Source organism: Cucumis sativus, chromosome 3, assembly GCF_000004075.3.
Source record: "Cucumis sativus cultivar 9930 chromosome 3, Cucumber_9930_V3, whole genome shotgun sequence".
Taxonomy (NCBI): domain Eukaryota; kingdom Viridiplantae; phylum Streptophyta; class Magnoliopsida; order Cucurbitales; family Cucurbitaceae; genus Cucumis; species Cucumis sativus.
Genome location: NC_026657.2, coordinates 19,998,518 through 20,010,659, shown reverse-complemented (window position 1 = coordinate 20,010,659; position 12,142 = coordinate 19,998,518). Strand labels below are relative to the sequence as shown.

Genomic DNA, 12,142 nt, shown 5'->3' with positions numbered 1-12,142 from the left:
AACATGTTTTATAACATGTCTTTTAAGTGTCGAGCAAGATATTACATAAACATATTTTGGTAGAGAACATATTTTTTCTCATTGTTGATATAGGAAGTACAAATTTACTAGCTTTTGTTCCTTGTCAACTCGAGAATAGTTTCTCCTTTCTTGAAGACCAATAGACCATGTCACACCATATCCCAAACACTTGCTTGCTCGGCCCGAGACGTGAAGTGATGCCAGTTGAAGCCGTTCACCTCTGAAACAACGACTCCAACTAACCTTAGCTTGAAAACATAAAACATTTAAAATAGCATAAAACTTTATATCATAAGGATAAAACATTTTAACAACAAAAGTGTTTAAACTTTGAAATACTTTTAAAACATAGAATAGTCCATTTTAAATTTCATTTTTATGAGTACCAAGTAAAAAAATATTAAACATGAAGATACGAATTCTTGAGTAAATATAGTAATGCTTTAAGTAAAACAATTCCTTTTATGTTCAAAACTAAGTTGGATTGATAATAGTAAGTTCACACTAGAAGAAAAACTGTCTACTATGACAGTTATGTATATCAGAAAATGAGAAAGAGAAAAAAGAACTATCACAAAATGTAAAATTTCGCATTTTTGGAGGGAAAAGACGAAATTTTTCGGATAATACATTCTGCGACAGTTATTTGATGTCATAGAAAAAAACATAAAATAATATTTTTTTATTAAAAAATAATAAATAAAGATTAGAAATTTAGAAAATATTTCCCCAAATCATAAACCCTTATTATTTTCCCCAATTCTTCCGCGAAATCTCCATCTCCAATCTGATCGTTTTCCATCTCCAATCCGACCATCTTCCGGCCTCGTCACCATTCGCCCCTACTCCTGGCCGTCTGTTCACTCTGGCGTGGCCATCTATTCGCTTCGATGTGTCCATCGTTTTCGTCTTCTCCGGCGCTGCCATTCGTGCCCACTGTCACCTCCTCTGCCGGTAAGCTTCTATTCCTTCTCTCTTTGTCTTTCTCTCTTTGTGAATATTGTGTATTTCCCTTTCATAAACATTCCAACAATCCAATGTCTTTATACATGAGTTTCAACTACCCCTCTTCTTCTTACCCAAGTCAGAAGAAGAAAAGTGAAGGAGGGGCGAGTTTTTTTTTTTTTCATGGTGGAAGTTTGAATTTTGAAAGTGGGTGTTCAAATGTCGCTTCATTATCCTAAGTACACGAAGAGGGATTATGAGAAAATGGAGGAAGGTAAGTTGAATTTGCTTCTAAAACAATATGGACTCTGTTTTGATGGTACCCTTAAGGGAAAAGAGCATTTGCTATTGGGATGTTCTTATGGCCTTAACAACTTTGAATTTACCCACCATGTGTTTGATGAAATTCCTAAAAAAAAAAAACTATTAAATTTTTATGAACTCCAACTCTGCCCTTGGTCTTGATTGTCACATCTTATGTTTCTATGAATGTTTCTTAGTGTGTTGAGAATGGTTTTTTCAGGATTCAATATTTAACAAAAACGTCTACATGCTTGCAAGGTTTGGTTTTCTCCATTTTTCTTTGAATTGGTGCTTACCTAGTGATTTTAAGATATGATTTAGAGTAGTTGTGTAAATGACTGATAATTTGTGGGGATTTTCACTTAATACATTTAGGATTTTCGTTAGGTTTTATCTTGTTGTACTGTGGACGGAGGAAGAACATAAGTTTTCCTTGTTGGGATTACAACAAGATTTCTTGATTGATAGGATTTTGGAATCATGCAGAAAAGTTGAAGTATTCTCTTATTTATTTCTTAAAATCTTCTAAAAAAGAACATCATCAATCAATTCTATCTTGAAACTTAAACAAGATTTTTTTTGTGAGATTATGAGAAAATATGATATTAGTTTGTGCTTGTAAGGTGTTTGACGATATGTGTCGGAAGCTTTAAAAGTTTTTTTCTTTTTCTTTTGCATTGTGCGAGTGTGTTCTATGATTTGATTGTTACACACACTGAAGCCTATTTTTAACTTAGTATATTAGACTTGTTGTAATGAAGTGTAGTTTGGCAATTGGCAAATCACCATTAGAAAATTGTTTGATTTGTTTTTATTGTGCTAGTTGCTGTCATTTTGCAGTTTGTACAAGTATTTGTAGCTAAGTCATGTCAATTCATCTATATGGTGCATAATGGTTTTTTAGTGTACACTTTCCACCCCTCTTTCCTCATTTTGGATAGAAGTTGCTCAAAATGTTCAATCTCGTGAATTAATTGTTTCCCTGTTTTCATAGGCAGGAAGCGTGGATGTTCAATTATATATACGTTTGTTTATGAGCTATTTTTTATACCCTGAAATCATTTGATTCATAGACCTATTATCTTTTATGCTATGAGTTGGTCTAAATGTATATTTTGTTGTCTCCATTAGACTGAGGATCCACTATCTTTTCATTGTAGATAATATATGGGTCCTCGAAAATGTTCTGCTCCGTTTTCCTGATAATTTATGTTCCAGACTTATGATGAAATGATTATTGGAGAACATTCTAGGGAATCAGATCTAGATGTAAGTTGAGAACTTTATGTTTAGACTTTGGATCGTAGTTGTAATTTCTACTTGATTTACATGGTAAGCAATTTTCTTTTTTCTAGGTTAATCTTGTAAGAACTAAAGAAAACTTACCAATATCCGTTCTACTTGCAAAGATGAAAACATGAAGCTATCTCCACCTCGACTTGTATGTTATTTCTACATTGAGTTCCAATTTTATATATTTTAGTGTTATTGTGAATCCAGTATCCAAGATGTAGAATTCAGTTCTAGAACGTCAGAACACGAGTAGGCTGAAAAGCTTTATTATCTTTTCCTAAGTATGATTACTCACACTAACATCTAATTCTAAACTTAAATGCAGAGATGAGTCTTGAAGAAGCGATAGGATATGTTACATCTGATGAATTTATTAAGGTAGTTTATGATTTATTCATTCAATTTGTCTTTCCAAAGTCAATATAGCCCCTTTATGTTCACTAAAGATGTTGCAATTAATTCACGATATTGCATTTGGATAAATTTATGCTTTATTAAGGTAGTTTATGCTTTATTCATTCAGCAATGGAGTTGGTGCCATGTTTATGCAATCCAAAGGGACTTGATTTACATGATGTCTAAGGAATTAGCCTTTTAGTTGAAAAATGTAGTCTCATATTTCCGGACTATACTTAAGTCATCTTCTTCTAAGTTATTGTCTGCTTTGTCAGACATCTTTCTAAAGTCTACAAAAGATGATGGTTATTTGCAGGCATGCCTCTATTGGTTGAAAAATGAAAACTTGTGCTTTTGTGATAGGTTGACTTTGTTATTAGTTAGGTTACTTCAGTTGTTGGTTCATAAGCATATTGTGGTAGTTACTGCTAGTTGTCTTGTGTATGTTTGCACTTCATCCATTTCTTTTAATGACTTTTGCTTCTTCTATGTCTTCGAGTTCTTTTGGGGCTAGGGTATTTTGTATATTCTATATATTCCAATACTAGTTCTATTTGAACTATTTGCAGCCCACAATTGGTGAAATTTCTTCAATATCAGATAAAAGTATCTTGTCAAATCTCTTGGGGAAGACAATAAAGTTAGAAACAGAGGATTAGGAGACACACCCATAGAGTTTATTAGAACTCTTGCCTAAAAATTATAATTCTTCATTCCAAGCATCCTTCCAATTATAACTTTAAAACTAAACTAAATTTTCAAATGAAACAGGGAGATGGATCTCTTGCTAGTTCCTTATTCCTCATATCCCAGCCTAAAAATAATCCAAATGCCTCCCTTTTTACTAGCCAGCAAGGTCAATATAGCCCCTTTATGTTTTCTTTTAATTTTTAGGCATACTTATAGCAATTGTTAACAATTTTTCTACTGCTACAGATTCCAATAGCATTGGATATGGCTGTTGAATTTCGATCCAGAGATTCTGACCTATGGAAGCACATTTATGCAGATGAGTACATGAAATGTGAAGTGATAGAGTGTTGTGAATCTTTAAAAAATGTCCTGAATGTTTTGGCAGTTGGAGAAAATGAGAAAAGGTTCCAAGCTACATTCCTACTTATTGAACCAAACATCATCAAATAATCATAGTTCTTTCGTTTTTGTCAGTTGCAGTTTTTTTTTTTTTTTTTTGTCGACTTTGACACTTGAACAAGTTTTTTTTTTTTTTTATGAGGATATATTAAGAATCTTGCTTTTAAGGCTTCCTCTTTTCTCTCTCGCTTTATTTAAATGATAGTAAATGGTTCAAATTAGTTTATTACAACAATGATTTGTATGTAGTTTCATTTATAATGTCAATATATCAAAATTCTTGATTAATTGATTGCAGTTAAAGAAAGTGTTAAACAATTTGCTCAAGTTAACATTGCTCCCCATGCCACAAAAGTTGATCAACCCAACTCTTTTCCAAATGTCAGTTGGAAGTCCTTCTTTATATGTTTAATGAGTTGCTATATGATTTGACTAAAATGTATTGTATTGTAGGATGTTAACTTATGGAAGCTCATTCGGGACTTCGATCTCCATGGAATTAGAACATCAGGTACATGTCAATGGCCCCTTCTTAGTTAATGTCGTTCATATTATAGGATTAAGAGTAATAGATACCTTTCTTTTTTATCATGGATAGTATGCTTGTACTGGTTGGCTATTGCTACTTGTGTAAATTGCCATGGGTGTTATGTCTGTACTTATTGCTATTGCTAAATTGCTACTTGTGTAAATTGTCATGGATTTTATGTCATAGTATTCACAATAAATGAATTTGCGACATTTATTTAACCATCGTTAATACACAAATGATGATAGTTATTTGTTTTCATAAAATAAAATATGACAGTTATTTGACGTCATTGAATTCTGATTAACGACATTTATTTCATGTCATAAAATAACTTATTGCGACAGTTTTTAAAAACTATCATCGAAGGACTTTCCACGACTCCTGCTTCTATGACTGAAAATAACTGTTGCGAATTTTGTTTACGACAGTAAATAACTGTCGTCGTAGACCACTTTTCTACTAGTGTCAACATGCAGAGATTCACAATATGTACCTAGAAAGTGAAAAAAACATTTTAAAAGAGTAAGTCGAAAAACTTAGTGAGCAATGATTTTAGAAAATAAGTTTTCACAAACAGTTTTGGTATAAAACCGAAGCTTAAATACATTTATCAATAAACAGTCATTTCTAAACATGAAACTTGAAACATTTGCATAGCTTTTCGAAGACAATGTTCCATAGCCACGAGCAGTACTTATCTCTTCGTCCAAAGACGGGACAATCGATGAGAAACTATCCCCCTCATTTAAGGCATAAAAAAATATACCCTTTCCTGATGACCTATAATCTATAGGTTCGTCAACCCTACCATCAGAATGAAGTTAATCACAAGTATACAATAGGTTTCATGAAATTTTCGGGCATGGAAAGAAAATTTGAAAATATTTGAAATATTTTCCTTGAACTTTGATCCTGAAATTATTCACATATGAAATTATTTGAAAATTAATTTCTAAACATTTAACATAAAGCATAGCTTGAAATGATAACTTGAAATCATGAGTTATAAATCCTTTCACAAGCCATTGCCTGGGTAACATAGAATAATGTTTAACAAATAACATTTAAAACAATTTGTTACACACAAGCTATTGCTTCTGGAGCTTGGAAACATGCTTAATATATACTTTAAAAATCATGGTGTTACTCATAACACTTGAATATAGAGCCTTGGTTGTGAGATTCCTTTCAAGCTTCCTTGATCTGAAAAATTTATAATTTATGGAATTAAGTTCTTTAACATGAAAATATCCAAAACTTCCCTTAAATTTTCAAAAATATCACAATAACTAAAAAATAGCCCAATGATGTCCAATGACATTGTTGATGGGGTTGGCTGCATGCTAACCTCGCAATGAGGGGTGCTGCATGTGTCCTTGTCGCCTATTTAGCGTGTCCATCATGTGACTTTCGTGCATTGTGCTCCCTATACACCGTGCGCGTTAACCTCTAATGCAAGGTCATGCATACAGGCTGAGCGCATGCTTTGCCGCTTGGTTGTGATATGGCCTTGTCATATACATGCAAACTAACCAAAATAACCTCTAAACAAAATACCACGTCCATCTCACCCACACATGTAAGTCTCTCGACCACTACCCATAATACTGTTTTTCGTCCAGAATCATGACCTAACTTTGAAAAATCATAACCTAAAATCCATAACTCTTTTGATAAAACTTCCTTGTACAATATTTCTCTAAATTATCTTAATGTTCTTATCTCTAATTTGTGAAATTGTTTTTCAAGAAATGAGTCCTGTAGCCTTCTAAGAGGGTACCTTGCTCAGATTCTTCTAGAAAATAACCTTCACGCCTAATGTTGATCCAAATGCCTACTTCCTTGAATCTAAATTGAACAACAGCCCTCTCTCACAAACTAGACTCAATTTTTGAACTTTTAAGATCAATTTAAGTAATTTTTCTCGAGTAAGTTGTGAGAACTTCTTTGTTGAAGACACCTATTTATAAAAGTCATTGCATGAAATTAAGTTGACACTTAGTCTTGATTAGATTCACATCTTAAGCTTGTGATTACACCTCATCAACTCCCCCACGTCCTCCTTGGTCACAAAAATATATGTTAACATGATTAGCATACCTAGATAAACCTTAAATCGAATGTCCTAATAATGTCATGTTGTTGTCCTACTCACATGGCTAACCCTCATAGTCTTCTCGTATAGTCTTGGCCACATAACCTCTCAACGCCTAGCCTTGGTCGCCTAGCTAATTGCATGCTAACCTCTCTGTCCATCTCGCCAAGTCTTGGATGCCTAGCTAAAACGCCAAAGTTCAAACGTCTAGCCTCAAACCCCCATGCTAACCTCTTAAACATTGTTTTCGCAAGCCTCCCTCGCATGCCCTTTCTCGTGTAGAAAAACCTTCATCGCGTGACCAACCTTCCTTGCGTGGCTAATCTCTCATAGATAACCCTCCTTGTCCAATGATACTTTTTTGGAGGTTATTTTCAATGGCTTTACCGCCTAGCCTATGTCCCAAACACCTATGCTTAGAGGTTTTCAAGCCTTATCTCGCCGCCCAATTAACCTTTTTTAGAGGTTATCTGGTCCCCTTTTCCACCCACACAACCTCCAAACGCCTAATATGTCTTTTCTATTTCTCTTAAACCTATACCCTAACTTTTGATCTTTCCAAATAGTTTAAATTTCTTTTCCTCTAAATTCCATTTTCCCTTGCTCCTAATAACTTCCAAAGGTTTAAGAAATTTTGGAGTTTCACAGACCAAATAATACAAACAAAAATAAAGGTGAGCTAGGACTTAATGAAAGTATACATTGTCAAAGAAGTAATATTTTACTTAAACCCATAAACTAAATGAGACCTAATAGTAATCAAAAGAAAAAACATTGTGAAATTGGAGAGTAATAAATTGAAAATAGTAAACAATAGAGATTGGATAGGAGCTAACAATGCTTCAACCTTTTGGCGCTGCCAAAAAAATCAAAATAGTGAGTTATACATGTACAAAAATTACACCTATTCGGTTCTTGTAGCAAGTTCCTTCAAGAGTGCTAAGAACGTAACTATTTCTTATGTTCCCATCGTCAGTTGAACTTAGATTGAATATATAGTAGTTTCTTTACCCTACGGTATCCCTTACCTCTAAGGTGATTTGATCGTTCTATTCTCAAGTGTTTAGTCTTGTATACCTTCGTGACCTCTGTTTACACTTTAACCTTTTCAGCACTAGAGTTCCACTAGAATGCTAACCTAAGTGCCAGTTTAACTTAGCGTTATCAACATTAAAAAAAAAATCATCAAAGAGAATGCAAACTCAAATAATGTGGTGTACAACGCACAACTATGCCATAAAGTCCTTAGGGCATCCACACTATTGAACCTCTAGAGAGATTTAGCTCATGACGATTGATAAAATAATTAATTTTATAAAATCAAAAACGATTACGACAATAAAGTTTGGTGAAAAACTAAAATAAGAAAAAAAATGAAGAAAATGTTGGAATTTATGTCCTAAAACTAGTAGTTTGTAGTTTAAATTATATTATATTCAATAAAGTGGTTATTGTAACACCCAACAAATTAGGATAATTTAGGACTTAATTATCTTAGTTTAATTTAATTATGTTGGAATTATTGGGAAGTTATTTGAGATGAAGAATTATTGTTTTTGTGGAAATTAAGATTAATTAAATATTTATTGGAAGAATATTTAATTAATTTGAAGATTTGGAATTTTGTGTGTTTTTAAAGTTTTGATTTTAGATTGATTAAATTGGTGGTGGATTTGAATGAACTAAGAATAAAATAGATTTTTGAAATGAAATTAATTATATTGTGATAATATAATTATTTAAGGAGTATTTTATTATTCGGAGAAAAAGAGAAAGTTGGATTTGATAGGGAATTAAATGAAGAGAAAATATTTGATTTATTATTTTGGAAAATGAATAGAAAAGGGAAAGTAGAAATAATACTAATTTTTATTATTATTATTACTTTAAATAGGATATCGGGAGGCGTGCAACACTATTCATCGTCTTATGTACACTCAAACCCTAGTTCTACCTCTGCTATCCTCTCAGTTTTGTCCTCTTTTCGAGTCATCATTCGTTGGTGTTCAACGTAGCTCTGTCGGTTCACTTCATTGTCGTCTCTTCTCTGTCCAGTGCAATTGATTTTTGCGTTTCGTCAAGCCAAAAGACTATCGTGGGACATTGTCGCTATCTTCTAGATAACCATGTTTTGCGTAGAAGTAGGCTACATGATGAAAAAGTAGAGCGTAAGGCATCTTCAGTGGATTCGTTTCTAATATTTCACGATGTATGAATGCAAATGAGGAGAAAATATCAGGTCTCAAAATGCATGACTGTCATGTTCTGTTACACCGACTTCTACCAATCAATGTTCATCCATTCTTACCGAGAAATGTGTACACAACTGTTACTAAACTGTGTAATTTTTTTTTCATGATTTATGTGCTAGGACAATAAGAGTAAGTGATTTGGACAAATTGCAGGTAGATATAATAAATATATATATCGTGCAAACTAAAAAGAATATTTTGTCTGGCTTTTTTCAGTGTAATGGTACACCTTCCAGTTCACCTACCATACGAGTCTAAGATTGTTGGTCTAGTTTCATACAGTTAGATGTATCCAATCGAAACAAGTTTCTGCACACTAAAATCTAGATACAATTTTTGAACTTTTAAGAGTGATTTAAGGTAAATGGCACCAGTGGATTGTGAGAAACTTATGTTTAAAATTTCCTATTTATAGAAACTTTGCATGCAAGGTTGTGAGGTCCTCCTTATTGCATAGTAAAATTACCTTTAAAAAAAACTTTGTATGCAAATGGATTAACATCTCCTACTTGTTTAATCCATCTTTTAACCTCTTTAAGTCACCTCCTACTTCTAATCCATCTCCACCTTGGTCGTAAAAATGCATGTGATTAGCTTAAGACACTTGGATGAACTTTTAACCGATTTCCATAAGTTTGACACGTAGCTTATCCAAAACACCTAACCTTGTCAAGACACCAACTAACCTCTCTAAACTTTCTTGTCCAATCAACACGTGTTTGCTAACCTCATAGTGCTTTTTCACCTAGAATATGGCAACCATGTTATCCTATATATAACTACAAGCCTTCTTGCAACTAAGCTTTTCCACGCGTAGTCTTGCTGCCTATCTCATGCTCACTAACCTCTAAAATTATCTCACCAAGCACATAAGTTTAGTCTTTCTTGCCTAGTTATCACACTTATGCCTATGCGTTAATCTCTAAATAACTTTTTTCACTTAACAAGTCCATAGTTGCCAAGTCACATCAAACACCTAGATTTGTCTTAGAGGTTATTTTCATGATTTCGTTGCATAGCATGTGAACCAAATACCTAGCTTTAGAGGTTTTCAACCCTCATCTACCACCCAATGAATGTCATTAAGAGGTTATTTAGTGTCCTTTTGGCTGCCCACCTAACCTCTAAACGCCTAGTTCCCTCTTCCTTTGGAAACTTAGCCAATTTTCTCAGCTTTTCCTTTCATGATTAAATTTTCTCTTATGTTATCCACATCTTAATAAGTTCTAAAGTCTTAGAAATATTGGGATTTCACATTTGCTACTTATTCTCTCGAGTAGTTGACGACCAGTGCTTGATTCCTTCTCTCAAAGTGAATCAGACATTGGGATTAAGCTCAAGCTAAACACGATGAGTCTTTTAATTAAAGAACTCTTATCAAGCACGTAACACAAATTTAAACTACTTATAACACTTCAACAAGATGAATATTAAATAGATGAGATAATGACAGCGAATAAATATGCATTGTATTGGTGTAGGCCTCTCAACCTTGAGAATAATAACAATCAAACAATACATTAAAAGATTGAAAAACGAAAACTAAAAAAAGGTGTTAAGCCGCAAAATGCATTGATGTGCATTCCTTGGCTCTTTTATAAGTTAGGGGAAATGGTTTGTGAGCTTCTCTCTCTAATCTCTCTCTAAGCTATCATTCAGAAGTTAACTAGAGAAGGGGTGAAGGAAGAGGAACTTCTACAGATGAGGAAGGATTCTAAAACTTTCCTTCTTCAGATTCTCGAAGAGAGGCCCCTTCTATTCTTTGTACAAGGTGATGTTTGAGGTATTTATGGGCATATTTTGGTGCAAAATTAGTTATGCTTATTGAGCACAACCGTCCTTATTCTCTACAATTGTTAAAGCACAAAGTAGTCATTTAACATCACATCAACTCCAACTACTACTTTTGTCTTCTAGCGAATCACCACACGTTCTGAGTTGTTGTTAGAACACCTCACGATGTGAATTGCCAGACAACTTCTTATCTCTAAGCTTTTGAACATGTTCTTCTATGATTCGCTTCATTTCTTCTTTTCGCCATTCTGCATATAAAAACACTTAAAAGCATAGTTAATCAGGCGTGATGACTTACGTAATTTACATTCTCTTATCTTTATAAATTTGCAATAAAAGCTATGTGTTTTGGTCTTTTATATTGTATTTGACTCCACAATAACTTGTATTTCTGCAACTTATCACTATGCGAAGCGACAATGGCCACTACCAGGATGATGCGATTGATGTATGACACGTTAGGTGATTAAGACGGCAAGTCAAAAGCTGGATGTTCTTCACTATCTGGGGGGGGGGAGGGGGGGGGGGGGGGGAGAGAACAAAACATTTGAAAGATTAGACAAGAACATCTAGAGAGTGGAGTCTTTTACCAACACATTTATTAAGTCAATTTTTGCCATAACGCGTTGCAATTCATTTTGCCAAACCGTATAATATAATTAGTTATGCATTTTAATTAATAATAGAAAAGTCAGTTCAAATCAAATCATATCCATATGTTAAGCAATTTACACAGTCCAAATCTCATTAATCAAACATTTAGAAATCATGTGGAAATCCCTTTTCAAATCATTCATAGCAGTATATATCACAAAAGAATGTATCTCACATAATGTATCATATAGATCGTCTAGCAGAATTATTATGCATGTTTAATTACATTTTTGTACCCTTTCTTCAACTCAAGCGTATATCACACTCTTTTGCTAGGTTACGGCTGTGCAAAATGATTTAAACGCAACAACAATTTAATTACCACAATTTCATCACGTACAATGCGTCTTCCAATGCCAAATCACACAACAAGCAAAGGGTATCCCGTACCAGATCATATAGCAAGTATGAGACATCCTATTCTAGATCATACAACAAAGATAAGGCATCTCATCACATAAGGTACCAAAGACCATCTCATCAACACATTTAGTTCATTTTCAATTTATTTATAACTCAAACACATTTTAAGAATTTGAAATCATAAGAGAAATCATAAAATTCAAGAATCTCGTGTTGGGTTTTATGTCCTAAAACTCGTAGATACTAAATATAATTCATTGCCTGTTATTTATTAATAAAATGTTATAAATTATTATTTCAATAAGCGCTATTGATTTTATTATTAGCTTTGTCTTAATAACCTAAATCCAATAAACTAGAATCCTAAGATGTTTGATGAGTCATGGACAGTACGTAGACACA

At 33.4% G+C, this 12,142-nt stretch overlaps 1 protein-coding gene across 16 annotated transcripts; it reads left to right on the top strand.

Annotated features, from left to right (window-relative positions):
- Positions 1-745: 745 nt before the first annotated feature.
- LOC116402939 (callose synthase 5-like) lies at positions 746-11,782 on the top strand. 16 transcript variants are annotated; one of them, XR_004215636.1, is made up of 10 exons: positions 746-975; positions 1,490-1,527; positions 2,430-2,538; positions 2,625-2,710; positions 2,888-2,940; positions 3,730-3,814; positions 3,895-4,055; positions 4,349-4,431; positions 4,504-4,561; positions 11,654-11,782. XR_004215636.1 is itself a non-coding variant. In XM_031883451.1 (6 exons), exons 3-6 carry the CDS (start codon positions 2,915-2,917, stop codon positions 4,646-4,648), a joined length of 417 nt encoding a protein of 138 aa, XP_031739311.1. In that variant the 5' UTR covers positions 749-975; positions 2,430-2,538; positions 2,888-2,914; the 3' UTR covers positions 4,649-4,800. The 16 variants fall into 16 exon arrangements, 6 of the variants coding, with proteins under 6 accessions (XP_031739314.1, XP_031739313.1, XP_031739309.1 ...); XR_004215635.1 differs by lacking the exon at positions 11,654-11,782 and adding an exon at positions 8,572-9,033; XR_004215630.1 differs by lacking the exons at positions 4,349-4,431; positions 11,654-11,782 and having other exon boundaries at positions 748-975; positions 4,504-4,800.
- The last annotated feature ends 360 nt before the right edge of the window (positions 11,783-12,142 follow it).